This window comes from Atractosteus spatula, chromosome 6 (assembly GCF_055471065.1).
Source record: "Atractosteus spatula isolate fAtrSpa1 chromosome 6, fAtrSpa1.hap1, whole genome shotgun sequence".
Lineage (NCBI taxonomy): Eukaryota > Metazoa > Chordata > Actinopteri > Semionotiformes > Lepisosteidae > Atractosteus > Atractosteus spatula.
Window position 1 is genome coordinate 16359961 of NC_142711.1, and position 27889 is coordinate 16387849.

Sequence of the window (27889 nt, forward strand, 5' to 3'; positions counted from 1 at the left end):
CTGTAGTGAGAACAGACTCCAGTCTCAGACAGACAGTACAGTGCTGTAGTGAGAACAGACTCCAGTCTCAGACAGACAGTACAGTGCTGTAGAGAGAACAGACTCCAGTCTCAGACAGACAGTACAGTGCTGTAGTGAGAACAGACTCCAGTCTCAGACAGACAGTACAGTGCTGTAGTGAGAACAGACTCCAGGCTCAGACAGACAGTACAGTGCTGTAGTGAGAACAGACTCCAGTCTCAGACAGACAGTACAGTGCTGTAGTGAGAACAGACTCCAGTCAGACAGTACAGTGCTGTAGTACCTGTGAGAACAGACTCCAGTCTCAGACAGACAGTGCTGTAGTGAGAACAGACTCCAGTCTCAGACAGACAGTACAGTGCTGTAGTGAGAACAGACTCCAGTCTCAGACAGACAGTACAGTGCTGTAGTGAGAACAGACTCCAGTCTCAGACAGACAGTACAGTGCTGTAGTGAGAACAGACTCCAGTCTCAGACAGACAGTACAGTGCTGTAGTGAGAACAGACTCCAGTCTCAGACAGACAGTACAGTGCTGTAGTGAGAAGATTCCAGTCTCAGACAGACAGTACAGTGCTGTAGTGAGAACAGACTCCAGTCTCAGACAGACAGTACAGTGCTGTAGTGAGAACAGACTCCAGTCAGACAGTACAGTGCTGTAGTACCTGTGAGAACAGACTCCAGTCTCAGACAGACAGTGCTGTAGTGAGAACAGACTCCAGTCTCAGACAGTCAGACAGTACAGTGCTGTAGTGAGAACAGACTCCAGTCTCAGACAGACAGTATAGTGCTGTAGTGAGAACAGACTCCAGTCTCAGACAGACAGTACAGTGCTGTAGTGAGAACAGACTCCAGTCTCAGACAGACAGTACAGTGCTGTAGTGAGAACAGACTCCAGTCTCAGACAGACAGTACAGTGCTGTAGTGAGAACAGACTCCAGTCTCAGACAGACAGTACAGTGCTGTAGTGAGAACAGACTCCAGTCTCAGACGCCCATCTATAAGAGTGGAGATAGACTCGATCCCAACAACTACCGGGGCATCTGTGTGAACAGTAACCTGGGGAAGGTATTCTGCAGTATCCTAAATACACGAATACTGGCCTTCCTTACCGAACACAATGTCCTGAGCAAGAGTCAGATTGGCTTCTTGCCAGATCACCGCACATCTGATCACATTTACACCCTACACACACTGATAGACAAACACGTCCACCAAAAACACAAAGGAAAAATTTTTGCCTGCTTTGTCGATTTCAAAAAAGCATTTGACTCAATTTGGCATGAAAGATTGTTTTACAAACTACTCCAAAGTGGCATAGGGGGCAAAGTGTACGACATAATTAAATCAATGTATTCAGAGAGCAAATGTGCAGTGAAAATTGGAAACAAAAGGACCAAATTCTTCACCCAAGGCCGTGGGGTGAGACAGGGCTGCAGCCTGAGCCCAACATGTTCAATATCTATATCAACGAATCAGCAGGAATGTTGGAGCAGTCTGCAGCTCCTGGTCTCACACTACACGACACAGAAATCAAGTTCCTGCTCTACGCAGATGACCTGGTCCAGCTGTCGCCCACAGAACAGGGGCTGCAGCAGAACCTGGCACTGCTGGAGCAATACTGTCAGACCTGGGAACTGACAGTCAATCTGGACAAGACCAGAGTCATGGTTTTCCAGAAGAAAGCCAGACCTCAGGGAAACAGGTACAAATTCACACTCAACAACAACACATCCAGCTACACATATCTCGGTCTCACCACCAGCTCTTCTGGGAGTTTTGACCTGGCAGTGAAGGCACTGAGGGAGAAGGCACTCAGGGCTTTCTACGCAATAAGAAGGAGGCTCTTCAACATCAACCCACCAACAAGAATCTGGCTCCAAATATTTGAAAGTGTAATCCAACCCACTGCCCTATACGGCAGTGAAGTGTGGGGTCCCCTCACAGACAAGGAGTACACTCAATGGGACAAACACCCCACAGAAACTCTGCACATGGAGATCTGTAGAAACATCCTCCGTGTGCAGAGAAAAACACCTAACAACGGGTGCAGGGCCGAATTAGACCAGTACCCACTATTGATGAACATACAGAAGAGAGTATTAAAGTATTGGCTACACCTAAAAAACAGCGACCAAAATTCCTACCACCACAAAGCCCTGCTGAGCCAAGAGCTGAGCCCAAAACAGAGCCCCCAGCTGGTCCTGAGGCTCACTGGCCCGAGCCACACAGACTACAGCCAGCCTCAGGACAGCACTGCTAGAGCACCACAACTCAGACTGAACCACCTCACAGCACAGATCAAACAGCAATATCTCACACACTGGGACACACACAAACACAACATTAACTGGAATGCTACAGAACCCTAAACAGACAATACACACTAGCTGAATATTTGACCAAAATAAGAAACAACAAACAGAAACAGACCCTGACGAAGTACAGGCTCAGTGACCACAGCCTGGCCATAGAAACTGGGCGACACAGGCAGACCTGGCTGCCCAGAGAGGACAGGCTCAGTGACCACAGCCTGGCCATAGAAACTGGACACAGACAGACCTGGCTGCCCAGAGAGGACAGGCTCAGTGACCACAGCCTGGACACAGACACTGGACACAGGCAGACCTGGCTGCCCAGAGAGGACAGGCTCAGTGACCACAGCCTGGCCATAGAAACTGGACACAGACAGACCTGGCTGCCCAGAGAGGACAGGCTGTGCTCCCACTGCCAGTGGAGAGAAATAGAGACAGAGGTGCACTTCCTACTGCACTGAGACAGATACTCTGGGATTAGAGAAACATTCTTCCTTAAATTCAGAAATCTAATCCCAGAGTTCCCACACCTCCCAGAATCACAATGGGTCCCAATCCTACTGGGAGAGGGAGGAGGGAACTTGTAAATGTCTGTAATGTCTGTAGATTTTATTTTACTTCTATTTTTTGTTTTGTTTAATGTAAATATCATTACTTTCATTTGCTTTGGCAACACTGATTGTACCCATCGGTCATGCTAATAAAGCACCTTGAATTGAATTGAATTGAGTACAGTGTTGTAGTGAGAACAGACTCCAGTCTCAGACAGACAGTACAGTGTTGTAGTGAGAACAGACTCCAGTCTCAGACAGACAGTACAGTGTTGTAGTGAGAACAGACTCCAGTCTCAGACAGACAGTACAGTGCTGTAGTGAGAACAGACTCCAGTCTCAGACAGACAGTACAGTGCTGTAGTGAGAACAGACTCCAGTCTCAGACAGACAGTACAGTGCTGTAGTACCTGTGAGAACAGACTCCAGTCTCAGACAAACAGTACAGTGCTGTAGTGAGAACAGACTCCAGTCTCAGACAGACAGTACAGTGCTGTAGTACCTGTGAGAACAGACTCCAGTCTCAGACAGACAGTACAGTGCTGTAGTGAGAACAGACTCCAGTCTCAGACAGACAGTACAGTGCTGTAGTGAGAACAGACTCCAGTCTCAGACAGACAGTACAGTGCTGTAGTACCTGTGAGAACAGACTCCAGTCTCAGACAGACAGTACAGTGCTGTAGTGAGAACAGACTCCAGTCTCAGACAGACAGTACAGTGCTGTAGTGAGAACAGACTCCAGTCTCAGACAGACAGTACAGTGCTGTAGTACCTGTGAGAACAGACTCCAGTCTCAGACAGACAGTACAGTGCTGTAGTGAGAACAGACTCCAGTCTCAGACAGACAGTAGTGTTGTAGTGAGAACAGACTCCAGTCTCAGACAGACCGTACAGTGCTGTAGTGAGAACAGACTCCAGTCTCAGACAGACAGTACAGAGCTGTAGTGAGAACAGACTCCAGTCTCAGACAGACAGTACAGTGATGTAGTGAGAACAGACTCCAGTCTCAGACAGACAGTACAGTGCTGTAGTGAGAACAGACTCCAGTCTCAGACAGACAGTACAGTGCTGTAGTGAGAACAGACTCCAGTCTCAGACAGACAGTACAGTGCTGTAGTACCTGTGAGAACAGACTCCAGTCTCAGACAGACAGTCCAGTGCTGTAGTGAGAACAGACTCCAGTCTCAGACAGACAGTACAGTGCTGTAGTGAGAACAGACTCAAGTCTCAGACAGACAGTACAGTGCTGTAGTGAGAACAGACTCCAGTCTCAGACAGACAGTACAGTGCTGTAGTGAGAACAGACTCCAGTCTCAGACAGACAGTACAGTGCTGTAGTGAGAACAGACTCCAGTCTCAGACAGACAGTACAGTGCTGTAGTGAGAACAGACTCCAGTCTCAGACAGACAGTACAGAGCTGTAGTGAGAACAGACTCCAGTCAGACAGTACAGTGCTGTAGTGAGAACAGACTCCAGTCAGACAGTACAGTGCTGTAGTGAGAACAGACTCCAGTCTCAGACAGACAGTACAGTGCTGTAGTGAGAACAGACTCCAGTCTCAGACAGACAGTACAGTGCTGTAGTACCTGTGAGAACAGACTCCAGTCTCAGACAGTACAGTGCTGTAGTGAGAACAGACTCCAGTCTCAGACAGACAGTAGTGTTGTAGTGAGAACAGACTCCAGTCTCAGACAGACAGTACAGTGCTGTAGTGAGAACAGACTCCAGTCTCAGACAGACAGTACAGTGCTGTAGTGAGAACAGACTCCAGTCTCAGACAGACAGTACAGTGATGTAGTGAGAACAGACTCCAGTCTCAGACAGACAGTACAGTGCTGTAGTGAGAACAGACTCCAGTCTCAGACAGACAGTACAGTGCTGTAGTGAGAACAGACTCCAGTCTCAGACAGACAGTACAGTGCTGTAGTACCTGTGAGAACAGACTCCAGTCTCAGACAGACAGTACAGTGCTGTATTGAGTACAGACTCCAGTCTCAGACAGACAGTCCAGTGCTGTAGTGAGAACAGACTCCAGTCTCAGACAGACAGTACAGTGCTGTAGTGAGAACAGACTCCAGTCTCAGACAGACAGTACAGTGCTGAAGTGAGAACAGACTCCAGTCTCAGACAGACAGTACAGTGCTGTAGTGAGAACAGACTCCAGGCTCAGACAGACAGTACAGTGCTGTAGTACCTGTGAGAACAGACTCCAGTCTCAGACAGACAGTACAGTGCTGTAGTGAGAACAGACTCCAGTCTCAGACAGACAGTAGTGTTGTAGTGAGAACAGACTCCAGTCTCAGACAGACCGTACAGTGCTGTAGTGAGAACAGACTCCAGTCTCAGACAGACAGTACAGTGCTGTAGTGAGAACAGACTCCAGTCTCAGACAGACAGTACAGTGCTGTAGTGAGAACAGACTCCAGTCTCAGACAGACAGTACAGTGCTGTAGTGAGAACAGACTCCAGTCTCAGACAGACAGTACAGTGCTGTAGTGAGAACAGACTCCAGTCTCAGACAGACAGTACAGAGCTGTAGTGAGAACAGACTCCAGTCAGACAGTACAGTGCTGTAGTGAGAACAGACTCCAGTCAGACAGTACAGTGCTGTAGTGAGAACAGACTCCAGTCTCAGACAGACAGTACAGTGCTGTAGTGAGAACAGACTCCAGTCTCAGACAGACAGTACAGTGCTGTAGTGAGAACAGACTCCAGTCAGACAGTACAGTGTTGTAGTGAGAACAGACTCCAGTCTCAGGCAGACAGTACAGTGCTGTAGTGAGAACAGACTCCAGTCTCAGACAGACAGTACAGTGCTGTAGTGAGAACAGACTCCAGTCTCAGACAGACAGTACAGTGCTGTAGTGAGAACAGACTCCAGTGTCAGACAGACAGTACAGTGCTGTAGTGAGAACAGATTCCAGTCTCAGACCGACAGTACAGTGCTGTAGTGAGAACAGACTCCAGTCAGACAGTACAGTGCTGTAGTGAGAACAGACTCCAGTCTCAGACAGACAGTACAGTGCTGTAGTGAGAACAGACTCCAGTCTCAGACAGACAGTATAGTGCTGTAGTGAGAACAGACTCCAGTCTCAGACAGACAGTACAGTGCTGAAGTGAGAACAGACTCCAGTCTCAGACAGACAGTACAGTGCTGTAGTACCTGTGAGAACAGACTCCAGTCTCAGACAGTACAGTGCTGTAGTGAGAACAGACTCCAGTCTCAGACAGACAGTAGTGTTGTAGTGAGAACAGACTCCAGTCTCAGACAGACCGTACAGTGCTGTAGTGAGAACAGACTCCAGTCTCAGACAGACAGTACAGTGCTGTAGTGAGAACAGACTCCAGTCTCAGACAGACAGTACAGTGATGTAGTGAGAACAGACTCCAGTCTCAGACAGACAGTACAGTGCTGTAGTGAGAACAGACTCCAGTCTCAGACAGACAGTACAGTGCTGTAGTGAGAACAGACTCCAGTCTCAGACAGACAGTACAGTGCTGTAGTACCTGTGAGAACAGACTCCAGTCTCAGACAGACAGTACAGTGCTGTATTGAGTACAGACTCCAGTCTCAGACAGACAGTCCAGTGCTGTAGTGAGAACAGACTCCAGTCTCAGACAGACAGTACAGTGCTGTAGTGAGAACAGACTCCAGTCTCAGACAGACAGTACAGTGCTGTAGTGAGAACAGACTCCAGTCTCAGACAGACAGTACAGTGCTGTAGTGAGAACAGACTCCAGGCTCAGACAGACAGTACAGTGCTGTAGTACCTGTGAGAACAGACTCCAGTCTCAGACAGACAGTACAGTGCTGTAGTGAGAACAGACTCCAGTCTCAGACAGACAGTAGTGTTGTAGTGAGAACAGACTCCAGTCTCAGACAGACCGTACAGTGCTGTAGTGAGAACAGACTCCAGTCTCAGACAGACAGTACAGTGCTGTAGTGAGAACAGACTCCAGTCTCAGACAGACAGTACAGTGCTGTAGTGAGAACAGACTCCAGTCTCAGACAGACAGTACAGTGCTGTAGTGAGAACAGACTCCAGTCTCAGACAGACAGTACAGTGCTGTAGTGAGAACAGACTCCAGTCTCAGACAGACAGTACAGAGCTGTAGTGAGAACAGACTCCAGTCAGACAGTACAGTGCTGTAGTGAGAACAGACTCCAGTCAGACAGTACAGTGCTGTAGTGAGAACAGACTCCAGTCTCAGACAGACAGTACAGTGCTGTAGTGAGAACAGACTCCAGTCTCAGACAGACAGTACAGTGCTGTAGTGAGAACAGACTCCAGTCTCAGACAGACAGTACAGTGCTGTAGTGAGAACAGACTCCAGTCAGACAGTACAGTGTTGTAGTGAGAACAGACTCCAGTCTCAGGCAGACAGTACAGTGCTGTAGTGAGAACAGACTCCAGTCTCAGACAGACAGTACAGTGCTGTAGTGAGAACAGACTCCAGTCTCAGACAGACAGTACAGTGCTGTAGTGAGAACAGACTCCAGTGTCAGACAGACAGTACAGTGCTGTAGTGAGAACAGATTCCAGTCTCAGACCGACAGTACAGTGCTGTAGTGAGAACAGACTCCAGTCAGACAGTACAGTGCTGTAGTGAGAACAGACTCCAGTCAGACAGTACAGTGCTGTAGTGAGAACAGACTCCAGTCTCAGACAGACAGTACAGTGCTGTAGTGAGAACAGACTCCAGTCTCAGACAGACAGTATAGTGCTGTAGTGAGAACAGACTCCAGTCTCAGACAGACAGTACAGTGCTGTAGTGAGAACAGACTCCAGTCAGACAGTACAGTGTTGTAGTGAGAACAGACTCCAGTCTCAGGCAGACAGTACAGTGCTGTAGTGAGAACAGACTCCAGTCTCAGACAGACAGTACAGTGCTGTAGTGAGAACAGACTCCAGTCTCAGACAGACAGTACAGTGCTGTAGTGAGAACAGACTCCAGTCTCAGGCAGACAGTACAGTGCTGTAGTGAGAACAGACTCCAGGCTCAGACAGACAGTACAGTGCTGTAGTACCTGTGAGAACAGACTCCAGTCTCAGACAGACAGTACAGTGCTGTAGTGAGAACAGACTCCAGTCTCAGACAGACAGTAGTGTTGTAGTGAGAACAGACTCCAGTCTCAGACAGACCGTACAGTGCTGTAGTGAGAACAGACTCCAGTCTCAGACAGACAGTACAGTGCTGTAGTGAGAACAGACTCCAGTCTCAGACAGACAGTACAGTGCTGTAGTGAGAACAGACTCCAGTCTCAGACAGACAGTACAGTGCTGTAGTGAGAACAGACTCCAGTCTCAGACAGACAGTACAGTGCTGTAGTGAGAACAGACTCCAGTCTCAGACAGACAGTACAGAGCTGTAGTGAGAACAGACTCCAGTCAGACAGTACAGTGTTGTAGTGAGAACAGACTCCAGTCTCAGGCAGACAGTACAGTGCTGTAGTGAGAACAGACTCCAGTCTCAGACAGACAGTACAGTGCTGTAGTGAGAACAGACTCCAGTCTCAGACAGACAGTACAGTGCTGTAGTGAGAACAGACTCCAGTGTCAGACAGACAGTACAGTGCTGTAGTGAGAACAGATTCCAGTCTCAGACAGACAGTACAGTGCTGTAGTGAGAACAGACTCCAGTCAGACAGTACAGTGCTGTAGTGAGAACAGACTCCAGTCAGACAGTACAGTGCTGTAGTGAGAACAGACTCCAGTCTCAGACAGACAGTACAGTGCTGTAGTGAGAACAGACTCCAGTCTCAGACAGACAGTACAGTGCTGTAGTGAGAACAGACTCCAGTCAGACAGTACAGTGTTGTAGTGAGAACAGACTCCAGTCTCAGGCAGACAGTACAGTGCTGTAGTGAGAACAGACTCCAGTCTCAGACAGACAGTACAGTGCTGTAGTGAGAACAGACTCCAGTCTCAGACAGACAGTACAGTGCTGTAGTGAGAACAGACTCCAGTCTCAGACAGACAGTACATTGCTGTAGTGAGAACAGACTCCAGTCTCAGACAGACAGTACAGTGCTGTAGAGAGAACAGACTCCAGTCTCAGACAGACAGTACAGTGCTGTAGTGAGAACAGACTCCAGTCTCAGACAGACAGTACAGTGCTGTAGTGAGAACAGACTCCAGTCTCAGACAGACAGTACAGTGCTGTAGTGAGAACAGACTCCAGTCTCAGACAGACAGTACAGTGCTGTAGTGAGAACAGACTCCAGTCAGACAGAACAGTGCTGTAGTACCTGTGAGAACAGACTCCAGTCTCAGACAGACAGTGCTGTAGTGAGAACAGACTCCAGTCTCAGACAGACAGTACAGTGCTGTAGTGAGAACAGACTCCAGTCTCAGACAGACAGTACAGTGCTGTAGTGAGAACAGGCTCCAGTCTCAGACAGACAGTACAGTGCTGTAGTGAGAACAGACTCCAGTCAGACAGTACAGTGTTGTAGTGAGAACAGACTCCAGTCAGACAGTACAGTGCTGTAGTGAGAACAGACTCCAGTCTCAGACAGACAGTACAGTGCTGTAGTGAGAACAGACTCCAGTCTCAGACAGACAGTACAGTGCTGTAGTGAGAACAGACTCCAGTCTCAGACAGACAGTACAGTGCTGTAGTGAGAACAGACTCCAGTCAGACAGTACAGTGCTATAGTGAGAACAGACTCCAGTCTCAGGCAGACAGTACAGTGCTGTAGTGAGAACAGACTCCAGTCTCAGACAGACAGTACAGTGCTGTAGAGAGAACAGACTCCAGTCTCAGACAGAGAGTACAGTGCTGTAGTGAGAACAGACTCCAGTCTCAGACACACAGTACAGTGCTGTAGTGAGAACAGACTCCAGTCTCAGACAGACAGTACAGTGCTGTAGAGAGAACAGACTCCAGTCTCAGACAGACAGTACAGTGCTGTAGTGAGAACAGACTCCAGTCTCAGACAGACAGTACAGTGCTGTAGTGAGAACAGACTCCAGTCAGACAGTACAGTGCTGTAGTGAGAACAGACTCCAGTCTCAGACAGACAGTACAGTGCTGCAGTGAGAACAGACTCCAGTCTCAGACAGACAGTACAGTGCTGTAGTGAGAACAGACTCCAGTGTCAGACAGACAGTACAGTGCTGTAGTGAGAACAGATTCCAGTCTCAGACAGACAGTACAGTGCTGTAGTGAGAACAGACTCCAGTCAGACAGTACAGTGCTGTAGTGAGAACAGACTCCAGTCTCAGACAGACAGTACAGTGCTGTAGTACCTGTGAGAACAGACTCCAGTCTCAGACAGACAGTACAGTGCTGTAGTGAGAACAGACAACAGTCTCAGACAGACAGTACAGTGATGTAGTGAGAACAGACTCCAGTCTCAGACAGACAGTACAGTGCTGTAGTGAGAACAGACTCCAGTGTCAGACAGACAGTACAGTGCTGTAGTGAGAACAGATTCCAGTCTCAGACAGACAGTACAGTGCTGTAGTGAGAACAGACTCCAGTCAGACAGTACAGTGCTGTAGTGAGAACAGACTCCAGTCTCAGACAGACAGTACAGTGCTGTAGTACCTGTGAGAACAGACTCCAGTCTCAGACAGACAGTACAGTGCTGTAGTGAGAACAGACAACAGTCTCAGACAGACAGTACAGTGATGTAGTGAGAACAGACTCCAGTCTCAGACAGACAGTACAGTGCTGTAGTGAGAACAGACTCCAGTCTCAGACAGACAGTACAGTGCTGTAGTGAGAACAGACTCCAGTCTCAGACAGACAGTACAGTGCTGTAGTACCTGTGAGAACAGACTCCAGTCTCAGACAGACAGTACAGTGCTGTAGTGAGAACAGACTCCAGTCTCAGACAGACAGTCCAGTGCTGCAGTGAGAACAGACTCCAGTCTCAGACAGACAGTACAGTGCTGTAGTGAGAACAGATTCCAGTCTCAGACAGACAGTACAGTGCTGTAGTGAGAACAGACTCCAGTCAGACAGTACAGTGCTGAAGTGAGAACAGACTCCAGTCTCAGACAGACAGTACAGTGCTGTAGTACCTGTGAGAACAGACTCCAGTCTCAGACAGACAGTACAGTGCTGTAGTGAGAACAGACAACAGTCTCAGACAGACAGTACAGTGATGTAGTGAGAACAGACTCTAGTCTCAGACAGAGAGTACAGTGCTGTAGTGAGAACAGACTCCAGTGTCAGACAGACAGTACAGTGCTGTAGTGAGAACAGATTCCAGTCTCAGACAGACAGTACAGTGCTGTAGTGAGAACAGACTCCAGTCAGACAGTACAGTGCTGTAGTGAGAACAGACTCCAGTCTCAGACAGACAGTACAGTGCTGTAGTACCTGTGAGAACAGACTCCAGTCTCAGACAGACAGTACAGTGCTGTAGTGAGAACAGACAACAGTCTCAGACAGACAGTACAGTGATGTAGTGAGAACAGACTCCAGTCTCAGACAGACAGTACAGTGCTGTAGTGAGAACAGACTCCAGTCTCAGACAGACAGTACAGTGCTGTAGTGAGAACAGACTCCAGTGTCAGACAGACAGTACAGTGCTGTAGTGAGAACAGATTCCAGTCTCAGACCGACAGTACAGTGCTGTAGTGAGAACAGACTCCAGTCAGACAGTACAGTGCTGTAGTGAGAACAGACTCCAGTCAGACAGTACAGTGCTGTAGTGAGAACAGACTCCAGTCTCAGACAGACAGTACAGTGCTGTAGTGAGAACAGACTCCAGTCTCAGACAGACAGTATAGTGCTGTAGTGAGAACAGACTCCAGTCTCAGACAGACAGTACAGTGCTGTAGTGAGAACAGACTCCAGTCAGACAGTACAGTGTTGTAGTGAGAACAGACTCCAGTCTCAGGCAGACAGTACAGTGCTGTAGTGAGAACAGACTCCAGTCTCAGACAGACAGTACAGTGCTGTAGTGAGAACAGACTCCAGTCTCAGACAGACAGTACAGTGCTGTAGTGAGAACAGACTCCAGTCTCAGACAGACAGTACAGTGCTGTAGTGAGAACAGACTCCAGGCTCAGACAGACAGTACAGTGCTGTAGTACCTGTGAGAACAGACTCCAGTCTCAGACAGACAGTACAGTGCTGTAGTGAGAACAGACTCCAGTCTCAGACAGACAGTAGTGTTGTAGTGAGAACAGACTCCAGTCTCAGACAGACCGTACAGTGCTGTAGTGAGAACAGACTCCAGTCTCAGACAGACAGTACAGTGCTGTAGTGAGAACAGACTCCAGTCTCAGACAGACAGTACAGTGCTGTAGTGAGAACAGACTCCAGTCTCAGACAGACAGTACAGTGCTGTAGTGAGAACAGACTCCAGTCTCAGACAGACAGTACAGTGCTGTAGTGAGAACAGACTCCAGTCTCAGACAGACAGTACAGAGCTGTAGTGAGAACAGACTCCAGTCAGACAGTACAGTGTTGTAGTGAGAACAGACTCCAGTCTCAGGCAGACAGTACAGTGCTGTAGTGAGAACAGACTCCAGTCTCAGACAGACAGTACAGTGCTGTAGTGAGAACAGACTCCAGTCTCAGACAGACAGTACAGTGCTGTAGTGAGAACAGACTCCAGTGTCAGACAGACAGTACAGTGCTGTAGTGAGAACAGATTCCAGTCTCAGACAGACAGTACAGTGCTGTAGTGAGAACAGACTCCAGTCAGACAGTACAGTGCTGTAGTGAGAACAGACTCCAGTCAGACAGTACAGTGCTGTAGTGAGAACAGACTCCAGTCTCAGACAGACAGTACAGTGCTGTAGTGAGAACAGACTCCAGTCTCAGACAGACAGTATAGTGCTGTAGTGAGAACAGACTCCAGTCTCAGACAGACAATACAGTGCTGTAGTGAGAACAGACTCCAGTCAGACAGTACAGTGTTGTAGTGAGAACAGACTCCAGTCTCAGGCAGACAGTACAGTGCTGTAGTGAGAACAGACTCCAGTCTCAGACAGACAGTACAGTGCTGTAGTGAGAACAGACTCCAGTCTCAGACAGACAGTACAGTGCTGTAGTGAGAACAGACTCCAGTCTCAGACAGACAGTACAGTGCTGTAGAGAGAACAGACTCCAGTCTCAGACAGACAGTACAGTGCTGTAGTGAGAACAGACTCCAGTGTCAGACAGACAGTACAGTGCTGTAGTGAGAACAGACTCCAGTCTCAGACAGACAGTACAGTGCTGTAGTGAGAACAGACTCCAGTCTCAGACAGACAGTACAGTGCTGTAGTGAGAACAGACTCCAGTCAGACAGTACAGTGCTGTAGTACCTGTGAGAACAGACTCCAGTCTCAGACAGACAGTGCTGTAGTGAGAACAGACTCCAGTCTCAGACAGACAGTACAGTGCTGTAGTGAGAACAGACTCCAGTCTCAGACAGACAGTACAGTGCTGTAGTGAGAACAGACTCCAGTCAGACAGTACAGTGTTGTAGTGAGAACAGACTTCAGTCAGACAGTACAGTGCTGTAGTGAGAACAGACTCCAGTCTCAGACAGACAGTACAGTGCTGTAGTGAGAACAGACTCCAGTCTCAGACAGACAGTACAGTGCTGTAGTGAGAACAGACTCCAGTCTCAGACAGACAGTACAGTGCTGTAGTGAGAACAGACTCCAGTCTCAGACAGACAGTACAGTGCTGTAGTGAGAACAGACTCCAGTCTCAGACAGACAGTACAGAGCTGTAGTGAGAACAGACTCCAGTCAGACAGTACAGTGTTGTAGTGAGAACAGACTCCAGTCTCAGGCAGACAGTACAGTGCTGTAGTGAGAACAGACTCCAGTCTCAGACAGACAGTACAGTGCTGTAGTGAGAACAGACTCCAGTCTCAGACAGACAGTACAGTGCTGTAGTGAGAACAGACTCCAGTGTCAGACAGACAGTACAGTGCTGTAGTGAGAACAGATTCCAGTCTCAGACAGACAGTACAGTGCTGTAGTGAGAACAGACTCCAGTCAGACAGTACAGTGCTGTAGTGAGAACAGACTCCAGTCAGACAGTACAGTGCTGTAGTGAGAACAGACTCCAGTCTCAGACAGACAGTACAGTGCTGTAGTGAGAACAGACTCCAGTCTCAGACAGACAGTATAGTGCTGTAGTGAGAACAGACTCCAGTCTCAGACAGACAATACAGTGCTGTAGTGAGAACAGACTCCAGTCAGACAGTACAGTGTTGTAGTGAGAACAGACTCCAGTCTCAGGCAGACAGTACAGTGCTGTAGTGAGAACAGACTCCAGTCTCAGACAGACAGTACAGTGCTGTAGTGAGAACAGACTCCAGTCTCAGACAGACAGTACAGTGCTGTAGTGAGAACAGACTCCAGTCTCAGACAGACAGTACAGTGCTGTAGAGAGAACAGACTCCAGTCTCAGACAGACAGTACAGTGCTGTAGTGAGAACAGACTCCAGTGTCAGACAGACAGTACAGTGCTGTAGTGAGAACAGACTCCAGTCTCAGACAGACAGTACAGTGCTGTAGTGAGAACAGACTCCAGTCTCAGACAGACAGTACAGTGCTGTAGTGAGAACAGACTCCAGTCAGACAGTACAGTGCTGTAGTACCTGTGAGAACAGACTCCAGTCTCAGACAGACAGTGCTGTAGTGAGAACAGACTCCAGTCTCAGACAGACAGTACAGTGCTGTAGTGAGAACAGACTCCAGTCTCAGACAGACAGTACAGTGCTGTAGTGAGAACAGACTCCAGTCAGACAGTACAGTGTTGTAGTGAGAACAGACTTCAGTCAGACAGTACAGTGCTGTAGTGAGAACAGACTCCAGTCTCAGACAGACAGTACAGTGCTGTAGTGAGAACAGACTCCAGTCTCAGACAGACAGTACAGTGCTGTAGTGAGAACAGACTCCAGTCTCAGACAGACAGTACAGTGCTGTAGTGAGAACAGACTCCAGTCTCAGACAGACAGTACAGTGCTGTAGTGAGAACAGACTCCAGTCTCAGACAGACAGTACAGTGCTGTAGAGAGAACAGACTCCAGTCTCAGACAGAGAGTACAGTGCTGTAGTGAGAACAGACTCCAGTCTCAGACACACAGTACAGTGCTGTAGTGAGAACAGACTCCAGTCTCAGACAGACAGTACAGTGCTGTAGAGAGAACAGACTCCAGTCTCAGACAGACAGTACAGTGCTGTAGTGAGAACAGACTCCAGTCTCAGACAGACAGTACAGTGCTGTAGTGAGAACAGACTGCAGTCAGACAGTACAGTGCTGTAGTGAGAACAGACTCCAGTCTCAGACAGACAGTACAGTGCTGTAGTGAGAACAGACTCCAGTCTCAGACAGACAGTACAGTGCTGTAGTGAGAACAGACTCCAGTGTCAGACAGACAGTACAGTGCTGTAGTGAGAACAGATTCCAGTCTCAGACAGACAGTACAGTGCTGTAGTGAGAACAGACTCCAGTCAGACAGTACAGTGCTGTAGTGAGAACAGACTCCAGTCTCAGACAGACAGTACAGTGCTGTAGTACCTGTGAGAACAGACTCCAGTCTCAGACAGACAGTACAGTGCTGTAGTGAGAACAGACAACAGTCTCAGACAGACAGTACAGTGATGTAGTGAGAACAGACTCCAGTCTCAGACAGACAGTACAGTGCTGTAGTGAGAACAGACTCCAGTCTCAGACAGACAGTACAGTGCTGTAGTGAGAACAGACTCCAGTCTCAGACAGACAGTACAGTGCTGTAGTACCTGTGAGAACAGACTCCAGTCTCAGACAGACAGTACAGTGCTGTAGTGAGAACAGACTCCAGTCTCAGACAGACAGTCCAGTGCTGCAGTGAGAACAGACTCCAGTCTCAGACAGACAGTACAGTGCTGTAGTGAGAACAGACTCCAGTCTCAGACAGACAGTACAGTGCTGTAGTGAGAACAGACTCGTCTCAGACAGACAGTACAGTGCTGTAGTACCTGTGAGAACAGACTCCAGTCTCAGACAGACAGTACAGTGCTGTAGTGAGAACAGACTCCAGTCTCAGACAGACAGTAGTGTTGTAGTGAGAACAGACTCCAGTCTCAGACAGACCGTACAGTGCTGTAGTGAGAACAGACTCCAGTCTCAGACAGACAGTACAGTGCTGTAGTGAGAACAGACTCCAGTCTCAGACAGACAGTACAGTGCTGTAGTGAGAACAGACTCCAGTCTCAGACAGACAGTACAGTGCTGTAGTGAGAACAGACTCCAGTCTCAGACAGACAGTACAGTGCTGTAGTACCTGTGAGAACAGACTCCAGTCTCAGACAGACAGTACAGTGCTGTATTGAGTACAGACTCCAGTCTCAGACAGACAGTCCAGTGCTGTAGTGAGAACAGACTCCAGTCTCAGACAGACAGTACAGTGCTGTAGTGAGAACAGACTCCAGTCTCAGACAGACAGTACAGTGCTGTAGTGAGAACAGACTCCAGTCTCAGACAGACAGTACAGTGCTGTAGTGAGAACAGACTCCAGGCTCAGACAGACAGTACAGTGCTGTAGTACCTGTGAGAACAGACTCCAGTCTCAGACAGACAGTACAGTGCTGTAGTGAGAACAGACTCCAGTCTCAGACAGACAGTAGTGTTGTAGTGAGAACAGACTCCAGTCTCAGACAGACCGTACAGTGCTGTAGTGAGAACAGACTCCAGTCTCAGACAGACAGTACAGTGCTGTAGTGAGAACAGACTCCAGTCTCAGACAGACAGTACAGTGCTGTAGTGAGAACAGACTCCAGTCTCAGACAGACAGTACAGTGCTGTAGTGAGAACAGACTCCAGTCAGACAGTACAGTGCTGTAGTGAGAACAGACTCCAGTCTCAGACAGACAGTACAGTGCTGTAGTGAGAACAGACTCCAGTCTCAGACAGACAGTACAGTGCTGTAGTGAGAACAGACTCCAGTCTCAGACAGACAGTACAGTGCTGTAGTGAGAACAGACTCCAGTCAGACAGTACAGTGTTGTAGTGAGAACAGACTCCAGTCTCAGGCAGACAGTACAGTGCTGTAGTGAGAACAGACTCCAGTCTCAGACAGACAGTACAGTGCTGTAGTGAGAACAGACTCCAGTCTCAGACAGACAGTACAGTGCTGTAGTGAGAACAGACTCCAGTGTCAGACAGACAGTACAGTGCTGTAGTGAGAACAGATTCCAGTCTCAGACAGACAGTACAGTGCTGTAGTGAGAACAGACTCCAGTCAGACAGTACAGTGCTGTAGTGAGAACAGACTCCAGTCAGACAGTACAGTGCTGTAGTGAGAACAGACTCCAGTCTCAGACAGACAGTACAGTGCTGTAGTGAGAACAGACTCCAGTCTCAGACAGACAGTATAGTGCTGTAGTGAGAACAGACTCCAGTCTCAGACAGACAGTACAGTGCTGTAGTGAGAACAGACTCCAGTCAGACAGTACAGTGTTGTAGTGAGAACAGACTCCAGTCTCAGGCAGACAGTACAGTGCTGTAGTGAGAACAGACTCCAGTCTCAGACAGACAGTACAGTGCTGTAGTGAGAACAGACTCCAGTCTCAGACAGACAGTACAGTGCTGTAGTGAGAACAGACTCCAGTCTCAGACAGACAGTACAGTGCTGTAGTGAGAACAGACTCCAGGCTCAGACAGACAGTACAGTGCTGTAGTACCTGTGAGAACAGACTCCAGTCTCAGACAGACAGTACAGTGCTGTAGTGAGAACAGACTCCAGTCTCAGACAGACAGTAGTGTTGTAGTGAGAACAGACTCCAGTCTCAGACAGACCGTACAGTGCTGTAGTGAGAACAGACTCCAGTCTCAGACAGACAGTACAGTGCTGTAGTGAGAACAGACTCCAGTCTCAGACAGACAGTACAGTGCTGTAGTGAGAACAGACTCCAGTCTCAGACAGACAGTACAGTGCTGTAGTGAGAACAGACTCCAGTTTCAGACAGACAGTACAGTGCTGTAGTGAGAACAGACTCCAGTCTCAGACAGACAGTACAGAGCTGTAGTGAGAACAGACTCCAGTCAGACAGTACAGTGCTGTAGTGAGAACAGACTCCAGTCAGACAGTACAGTGCTGTAGTGAGAACAGACTCCAGTCTCAGACAGATAGTACAGTGCTGTAGTGAGAACAGACTCCAGTCTCAGACAGACAGTACAGTGCTGTAGTGAGAACAGACTCCAGTCTCAGACAGACAGTACAGTGCTGTAGTGAGAACAGACTCCAGTCAGACAGTACAGTGTTGTAGTGAGAACAGACTCCAGTCTCAGGCAGACAGTACAGTGCTGTAGTGAGAACAGACTCCAGTCTCAGACAGACAGTACAGTGCTGTAGTGAGAACAGACTCCAGTGTCAGACAGACAGTACAGTGCTGTAGTGAGAACAGATTCCAGTCTCAGACAGACAGTACAGTGCTGTAGTGAGAACAGACTCCAGTCAGACAGTACAGTGCTGTAGTGAGAACAGACTCCAGTCAGACAGTACAGTGCTGTAGTGAGAACAGACTCCAGTCTCAGACAGACAGTACAGTGCTGTAGTGAGAACAGACTCCAGTCTCAGACAGACAGTATAGTGCTGTAGTGAGAACAGACTCCAGTCTCAGACAGACAGTACAGTGCTGTAGTGAGAACAGACTCCAGTCAGACAGTACAGTGTTGTAGTGAGAACAGACTCCAGTCTCAGGCAGACAGTACAGTGCTGTAGTGAGAACAGACTCCAGTCTCAGACAGACAGTACAGTGCTGTAGTGAGAACAGACTCCAGTCTCAGACAGACAGTACAGTGCTGTAGAGAGAACAGACTCCAGTCTCAGACAGACAGTATAGTGCTGTAGTGAGAACAGACTCCAGTCTCAGACAGACAGTACAGTGCTGTAGTGAGAACAGACTCCAGTCTCAGACAGACAGTACAGTGCTGTAGTGAGAACAGACTCCAGTCTCAGACAGACAGTACAGTGCTGTAGAGAGAACAGACTCCAGTCTCAGACAGACAGTACAGTGCTGTAGTGAGAACAGACTCCAGTCTCAGACAGACAGTACAGTGCTGTAGTGAGAACAGACTCCAGTCTCAGACAGACCGTACAGTGCTGTAGTGAGAACAGACTCCAGTCTCAGACAGACAGTACAGTGCTGTAGTGAGAACAGACTCCAGTCTCAGACAGACAGTACAGTGCTGTAGTGAGAACAGACTCCAGTCTCAGACAGACAGTACAGTGCTGTAGTGAGAACAGACTCCAGTCTCAGACAGACAGTACAGTGCTGTAGTGAGAACAGACTCCACTCTCAGACAGACAGTACAGTGCTGTAGTGAGAACAGACTCCACTCTCAGACAGACAGTACAGTGCTGTAGTGAGAACAGACTCCAGTCAGACAGTACAGTGCTGTAGTGAGAACAGACTCCAGTCAGACAGTACAGTGCTGTAGTGAGAACAGACTCCAGTCTCAGACAGACAGTACAGTGCTGTAGTGAGAATAGACTCCAGTCTCAGACAGACAGTACAGTGCTGTAGTGAGAACAGACTCCAGTCTCAGACAGACAGTACAGTGCTGTAGTGAGAACAGACTCCAGTCAGACAGTACAGTGCTGTAGTGAGAACAGACTCCAGTCTCAGACAGACAGTACAGTGCTGTAGTGAGAACAGACTCCAGTCTCAGACAGACAGTACAGTGCTGTAGAGAGAACAGACTCCAGTCTCAGACAGACAGTACAGTGCTGTAGTGAGAACAGACTCCAGTCTCAGACAGACAGTACAGTGCTGTAGTGAGAACAGACTCCAGTCAGACAGTACAGTGCTGTAGTGAGAACAGACTCCAGTCTCAGACAGACAGTACAGTGCTGTAGTGAGAACAGACTCCAGTCTCAGACAGACAGTACAGTGCTGTAGTGAGAACAGACTCCAGTCAGACAGTACAGTGTTGTAGTGAGAACAGACTCCAGTCAGACAGTACAGTGCTGTAGTGAGAACAGACTCCAGTCCCAGACAGACAGTACAGTGCTGTAGTGAGAACAGACTCCAGTCTCAGACAGACAGTACAGTGATGTAGTGAGAACAGACTCCAGTCTCAGACAGACAGTACAGTGCTGTAGTGAGAACAGACTCCAGTCTCAGACAGTCAGTACAGTGCTGTAGTACCTGTGAAAACAGACTCCAGTCTCAGGGATGCAGACAAGTCAGTCTCAGGAATTTCACAGAACACAGTTTCCCTGATGAAGCTCTTGTCAGCCCTCAGTGTCAGACTGCTTGAGCTTCCCTGGAAAGATGAAGAGGGAAGGCGGCTCTGTTCCCCAGACATGATCTTCATTCCTACCCTCCAGGACAGGGGGGTGTCAGTGTCGCCCACAGACCCACAGCTCAGAGTCAGGTTATCTCCTGACTTCACCCTCCTCTCTGGGGCTGTAATGTGAGGAGACCCTGGTGGAGACAGAGATAAATGAACATTTCTGTCCTGTGACCTCTCACCTTTGACCCTCACTGTGACACCATCTCTCTCAGGGTCAGTACAGATACACAGTAACACACTGACCTCTGACCCTCAGTGTGACAATGTCTCTCAGGGTCAGTACAGACACACAGTAACAAACTGACCTCTGACCCTCAGTGGGACAGTGTCTCTGAGGGTCAGTACAGACACACACAGTAACACACTGACCTCTGACCCTCAGTGTGACAGTGTCTCTCAGGGTCAGTACAGACACACAGTAACACACTGACCTCTGACCCTCAGTGTGACAGTGTCTCTCAGGGTCAGTACAGACACACACAGTAACACACTGACCTCTGACCCTCAGTGTGACAGTGTCTCTCAGGGTCAGTACAGACACACACAGTAACACACTGACCTCTGACCCTCAGTGTGATGGAGTCTCTCTCAGTGTGATTGCCTACGAACTCCGCCTGGCAGACCAGCGCTGCTGCCCTGAGCTCCAGGCTGCCTGTGAGCTGGACCAGGCTGGACTGTGTGAAGGTGCCCTCCTCACTGGGCTGGGGTTCAGTCCTGGAGATCTGTGTGCCAGCCTGGGTGTCCAGAGTCTTGTCATTGAGGAGCCACTGCAGGGTCCAGTTGACAGGGTAGAAGCCGGAGAGCTGGCAGGTGAGGTTGGCAGACTGACCCTGGACCAGCTGGGTCTGCCCAGTGACCTTCACTGCAGGTGGAACTGGGAAGACAGGGAAGAGACAGACAAGCCTTTTGTTAGACTTGAACACAGAGGGAGAGACAGCAGGGCAGCTGTCAGAGCTGAACATTGAGGGAGAGACAGAAGAGACCTTGCGAGAGCTAATTACTGAGGGAGAGGACGCAGAGCTGCTGTGAGACCTGAACACTGAGGGAGAGGCAGGAGAGCAGCTGTGAGACCTGAACACTGAGGGTGAGGCAGCAGAGCTGCTGTGAGACCTGAACACTGAGGCTAGAGGCAGGAGAGCTGCTGTGAGGCCTGAGCACTGAGGGAGAGGCAATAGAGCTGCTGTGAGAGCTGAACACTGAGGGAGAGGCAGCACAGCAGATGTAAGACCTGAGCACTGACTGAGAGGCAACAGAGCAGATGTGAGACCTGAACACTGAGGGAGAGTCTTCAGAGCCGCTGTCAGAGCTAAACACTGAGGGAGAGGCTGCAGAGCCGCTGTCAGAGTTGAATAATAAGAGAGTGAGGCTCTGTCTACAGTGAGTCCTGGATACTGCACTGTGAGCTGAAGTTGAGCTGAGTTTCCAACAGCAGGAGAGGGGCTGTCTGTACTGTCATTACTGAACATTTCATACTGTTCGAGCTTCACTGTACTCTAGAACAGAGACCGGTGCCTTCTGTACAGTATTGTTCTGTAGGATAATACTGGTAATGTACAGTTCTGTATACTGACCTGTGGTGATGTCTCAGATTGTGGACAGTGATCTGTATACTGACCTGTGATGATGTCTGAGGTTGTGAGGTTGTGGACAGTGGACAGTGGTCTGTATACTGGCCTGTGATGATGTCTGATGTCGTGAGGTTGTGGACAATGGACAGTGGTCTGTATACTGACGAGTGATGATGTGTGAGGTTGTGGACAGTGGACAGTGGTCTGTATACTGACCAGTGATGATGTGTGAGGTTGTGGACAGTGGACAGTGGTCTGTATACTGACCAGTGATGATGTCTGAAGTTGTGGACAGTGGTCTGTATACTGACTGTGATGATGTCTGAGGGTGTGGACAGTGGACAGTGGTCTGTATACTGACCTGTAATGATGTCTTAGGTTGTGGACAGTGGACAGTGGACAGTGGTCTGTATACTGACTGTGATGATGTGTAAGGTTGTGGACAGTGGACAGTGGTCTGTATACTGAGGAATGATGATGTGTGAGGTTGTGGACAGTGGACAGTGGTCTGTATACTGACGAGTGATGATGTGTGAGGTTGTGGACAGTGGACAGTGGTCTGTATACAGACCTGTGATGATATCTCTGAGGTTGTGAGGTTGTGGACAGCGGACAGTGGTCTGTATACTGACCTGTGATGATGTCTGAGGTTGTGGACAGCGGACAGTGGTCTGTATACAGACCTGTGATGATATCTCTGAGGTTGTGAGGTTGTGGACAGTGGACAGTGGTCTGTATACTGACTGTGATGATGTCTGAGGTTGTGAGGTTATGGACAGTGGGCAGTGGACAGTGGTCTGTATACTGATGAGTGATGATGTCTGAGGTTGTGGACAGCGGACAGTGGTCTGTATACTGACCTGTGATGATATCTCTGAGGTTGTGAGGTTGTGGACAGCGGACAGTGGTCTGTATACAGACCTGTGATGATATCTCTGAGGTTGTGAGGTTGTGGACAGTGGACAGTGGTCTGTATACTGACCTGTGATGAAGTCTCGGAGCTGGAGTGCAGTGGACACTGGTGTGTCTTTGCCTGTGGCTGGTGGGATCAGACAGCGCACTGTGGAGGTGACGAAGCTGGGGGCAGCAGTCAGGGTCAGAGAGCTCCTGCTCCTGTCGGTCAGATGTCTCTCCTGGACTCCAGTCTGTGTCTGTCCGTCTCTGTCCCAGCTCAGAGGAGTGTCTCCAGCCCCCTCGGACTCACAGGACAGGGTCACCCTCTCTCCTGGGCTGGCTCTCCCAGCTGGGGGAGTGATGATGGGCTTTCCTGTGAGGAATGGAGAAAATACTGCGTCTCTAGGCTTCAACCACCAGTACCTGTACAATTTCTCAATAGACATGAATATACATGAACATTAAGGTCTGGGCTGAGTCTCTGTAAATAAACCACACTGACTGGGCTGTATCAGTGTACCGTACATAAGTCAGTAACAATATTAAGAGCTCACTTTAGCACATAGACTTTGGGCAGAATGACACCCAGCCCCCATGCAGAAGAGCACACACTCCCAGGATTGAATCCTGTTAGTGGGATTAAGCAGTGTAAAAGCATTCATTCTACCCAATTCCTTGTTTCTCGTGCTAGTCCTGCAGTTCTCCCAGGGTGACGTGGGACAGCAGCATGTGTTAGGACACAGGGACTGGTGCCTCTCTGAACACTACACACACACTGGGGCGTGTGTGTCTGTGACTCTGAACACTACACACACACAGAGGGACTGGGGCGTGTGTGTCTGTGACTGAACACTACACACACAGAGACTGGGGTGTGTGTGTCTGAGACTCTGAACAATTCACACACACAGAGGGACTGGGGCGTGTGTGTCTGTGACTGAACACTACACACACACAAGGACTGGGGCGTGTGTGTCTGTGACTCTGAACAATTCACACACACAGAGGGACTGGGGCGTGTGTGTCTGTGACTGAACACTACACACACACAAGGACTGGGGGCGTGTGTGTCTGTGACTGAACACTACACACACACAAGGACTGGGGTGTGTGTGTCTGTGACTCTGAACAATTCACACACACAGAGGGACTGGGGCGTGTGTGTCTGTGACTGAACACTACACACACACAAGGACTGGGGCGTGTGTGTCTGTGACTGAACACTACACACACACAAGGACTGGGGTGTGTGTGTCTGTGACTCTGAACAATTCACACACACAGAGGGACTGGGGCGTGTGTGTCTGTGACTGAACACTACACACACACAAGGACTGGGGTGTGTGTGTCTGTGACTCTGAACAATTCACACACACAGAGGGACTGGGTCGTGTGTGTCTGTGACTCTGAACACTACACACACACAAGGACTGGGGCGTGTGTGTCTGTGACTCTGAACACTACACACACACAGAGGGACTGGGGCGTGTGTGTCTGTGACTCTGAACATCACACTCACTCACACACACTCTGTCCTGACTGTCTCCACTCACCTCTGACGGTCAGTGTGATTCCTGATCCAGACGCGCTGGGTTGATCCTGACTGGATCTGTACCACTCACAGTAATAGACCCCAGAGTCTCCGACTGACAGCTCTGAGATCACGATGGTCTTGTCTGTTTGGTGATTTGATATTGCCCAGGATATATGACCGGGAGTCTCAGCAGGTTTGATGTCAAGTTGTTGTTTCTGAGGCCCTGTTCCTCTGGACCACTTCAAGGGTCCCAGTGCCAAACGGGACAGAGTACAGTTCAGAGTGACACTGTCTCCTGGGTCCGCAGTGACCGAGGACTGGGGCTGAGACACTGTGACCTCTGGACTGAGCCCTACAGAGACACAGAGAGAGACTGAGACACTGTGACCTCTGGACTGACCCCTACAGAGACACAGAGAGACACTGAGACACTGTGACCTCTGGACTGACCCCTACAGAGACACAGAGAGAGACTGAGAGACTGTGACCTCTGGACTGACCCCTACAGAGACACAGAGAGACTGAGACACTGTGACCTCTGGATTGACCCCTACAGAGACACTGAGACATTGTGACCTCTGGACTGACCCCTACAGAGACAAAGAGAGAGACTGAGACACTGTGACCTCTGGACTGACCCCTACAGAGACAAAGAGAGAGAGACTGAGACACTGTGACCTCTGGACTGACCCCTACAGAGACATAGAGAGAGACTGAGACACTGTGACCTCTGGACTGACCCCTACAGAGACACAGAGAGAGACAGGGTGCAGGGTGCAGGGTGAAAAGCAGAGGGGTGAAGAGTTGAACCAGTTCAGTAAAGGCTTTTCTGAAGAAGAGGGTTTTGAGTCTGGATTTGAAGGCGTTTAGAGAAGGTGACTCTCTGATATCCTTGGGAGAGAGTTCCAGAGCTTGGGGGCATAACAGGAGAGTTATGTGTAAGCAATTATTATTATTATTATTATTATTATTATTATTATTATTATTATTATTATTATTATTATTATTATTACAGACATTTACAACAAAGATATATCATAAAATATGTACATATACTGTAGACAGATGGAGCATTATAGGGAGACAGACTCACTGGTCCTCAGGCTGTGACAGGAGATCACATACTGGGCTGCTAGTTCAGATGAGTTCCCTCCTCCCTCTCCCAGCAGGATTGGGACCTGTTGTGATTCTGACAGGTGTGGAAGTGCTGGGATTACATTTGTAAATTTGGTGAAGAATGTTTGTCTAATCCCAGAGTATCTGTTTCAGTGCAGTAGGAAGTGCACCTCTGTCTCTATTTCTCCCCGCTGGCAGTGGGAGCACAGCCTGTCCTCTCTGGACAGCCAGGTCTGTCTGTGTCCAGTTTCTATGGCCAGGCTGTGTCACTGAGCCTGTCCTCTCTGGACAGCCAGGTCTGTCTGAGTCTAGTTTCTGTGTCCAGGCTGTGGTCACTGAGCCTGTCCTCTCTGGACAGCCAGGTCTGTCTGTGTCCAGTTTCTATGGCCAGGCTGTGTCACTGAGCCTGTCCTCTCTGGACAGCCGGGTCTGCCTGTGTCCAGTTTCTATGGCCAGGCTGTGTCACTGAGCCTGTACTTCCTCAGGGTCTGTTTCTTTTCCCTCTTTCTTATCTTGGTCAAATATTCAGCTAGTGTGTATTGTCTGTTTAGGGTTCTGTAGCATTCCAGTTAATGTTGTGTTTGTGTGTGTCCCAGTGTGTGAGATATTGCTGTTTGATCTGTGCTGTGATGTGGTTGAGTCTGAGTTGTGGTGCTCTAGCAGTGCTGTCCTGAGGCTGGTTAGTGTCGGTGTGGCTCAGGTCGGTGAGCCTCAGGACCAGCTGGCTCAGGGGGCTCTGTTTTGGGCTCAGCTCTTGGCTCAGCAGGGCTTTGTGGTGGTAGGAATTTTGGTCGCTGTTTTTTAGGTGTAGCCAACACTTTAAGATTCTTTTCTGTATGTTCATCAATAGTGGGTACTGGCCTAATTCGGCCCTGCACCCGTTGTTAGGTGTTTTTCTCTGCACACGGAGGATGTTTCTACAGATCTCCATGCAAATACAGGAATGAATGCAAAACCTCCAATCAACAGCTCAGGGAACAGATTGAAGAGCTGCTGCAGGACAACAGAAAGCTGCAGTCGGACGTAGCGGAGCTGAGAGAGGAGCTGCAGCTCGCAAAGAGGACAAGCAAGACCCTCAAAGACCAGCCGAGGAAACTCACTGCTTCCCACTGCAGCCCCCACTGCAACAGAACAGCCCTGAGGCCCATGACACACACAACACACAACACCCACCCCCAACCCACAAAGACACACCCACCTCCACACAACCTGACACCCCTACAACCCCCACCGCCAACTCCCTCTTACCCAGTACCCCCACCATAGCAAACACCACACCCACTGCACCCCCCTGCACCCCAAACGGACCCCAGTGGATCCGAGAGGTTTGGAACTGGGAGAAATCCAGCACCTCCTGAACCTCATCTGCACCCGGCTTATGAGCTGAACCACCATCTCCCACAGCGACAGACACACATCCAGCACAATACTCTGTTTTTGTTGATGATGTATATGTACGACACGAATGTGGTACAGCTCCAGAGAACAATAACAACTGCAAGGAAAATTCAAATGCACACAGTGAGATCACTATCAAACAGCATGTGGAACATTCAGGGTCTGGGCTCATCAGCACTGATCCTGAGTTCATCAAAGTGTAAAGGAGACAGACATGATCCTACAGGAGACATGGTGTCGGGGAGACTTGGCTACAAGGAGATCATGGTGCCCTCTGTCAAAAAAACCCAAATCACCCGGGGCAGAGACTCTGGGGGGATCATTGTGTGGTACAGAGCGGAGCTCAGTCACTCCATACAATTAGTAAAGAGAGAAGAGTCACGAGTTTGGCTTAAAATCAAAGGAAAAATCATCTGTAGAGAAAAAGTAAAGACTTCACCAGCACACTGGGAAACATTCACGTATTCGGACAATCCCCTCTGCACTACACACCGGTCACCTCACACAGGTGCAGCCATGACACCACGGTCAACAGCACCGGGCATGAGCTGCTCCAGCTCTGTCAAGGGCTGGGCCTCTACATCATCAACGGCAGGACCAGAGGGGACTCTCTAATCAGGTTCACCTACAGCTCGGCTCTGGGCAGCAGTGTGGTGGTCTACGCCATCACTGACCTGGACCCCTCCTGTATCAGTGCCTTCACTGTCAGACCACAAACCCCTCTCTCCAACCACAGCCAGATCACACTCTACATGAAGAGAGCACACCAGCGCAGAGACACACTGACACAGCCCAGCCTGCTGTACGACCTCAACCAGGCGTACAGATGGGACACAGACAGCCTAGACAGATACCAAACTGCACTGGGCAATGAAGAAATTCAGACACTGTTGGACACATTCCTAAACACTCCGTATCAAACCAACAAATTAGACATAAACTTGGCCACACAAAAACTAAATCACCTATTCCACAAACTAGCATCAAAATCTAAGCTAAAAACAACAAAATCAAAAACTACCAGAAAACAGATGCAAAAGAAAAGTGATTTGATACAGAGTGCAAAAACATCAGAAAAGCACTACGAAAACATTCAAAACAAAAACAGACCTGCACCTCAGCTACCGCAAAACGGTAAAACATTACAAACACACACTGAAAAAGAAAAGAAACACAAACATAAACAACTCGCAGAAATTGAGGAGTCACTAAATCAGATCTGCTTCTGGGAGAAGTGGAAAAC

General features: G+C 49.1%; 1 protein-coding gene across 2 annotated transcripts in view; it reads right to left on the reverse strand.

Annotated features, from left to right (window-relative positions):
• Nucleotides 1-27889, reverse strand: part of LOC148832314 (vascular cell adhesion protein 1-like) — a 38995-nt gene that overhangs the window by 6291 nt on the left and 4815 nt on the right. For both annotated transcript variants that reach the window (XM_088919051.1, XM_088919050.1), the window contains exons 2-5: nt 24152-24484; nt 22687-22971; nt 20696-21010; nt 19989-20267 (exon numbers count right to left, since the gene is read on the reverse strand). In XM_088919051.1, the coding sequence (XP_088775177.1) occupies nt 19989-20267; nt 20696-21010; nt 22687-22971; nt 24152-24484 (1212 nt within the window). The remainder of the gene's footprint in view (nt 1-19988; nt 20268-20695; nt 21011-22686; nt 22972-24151; nt 24485-27889) is intronic.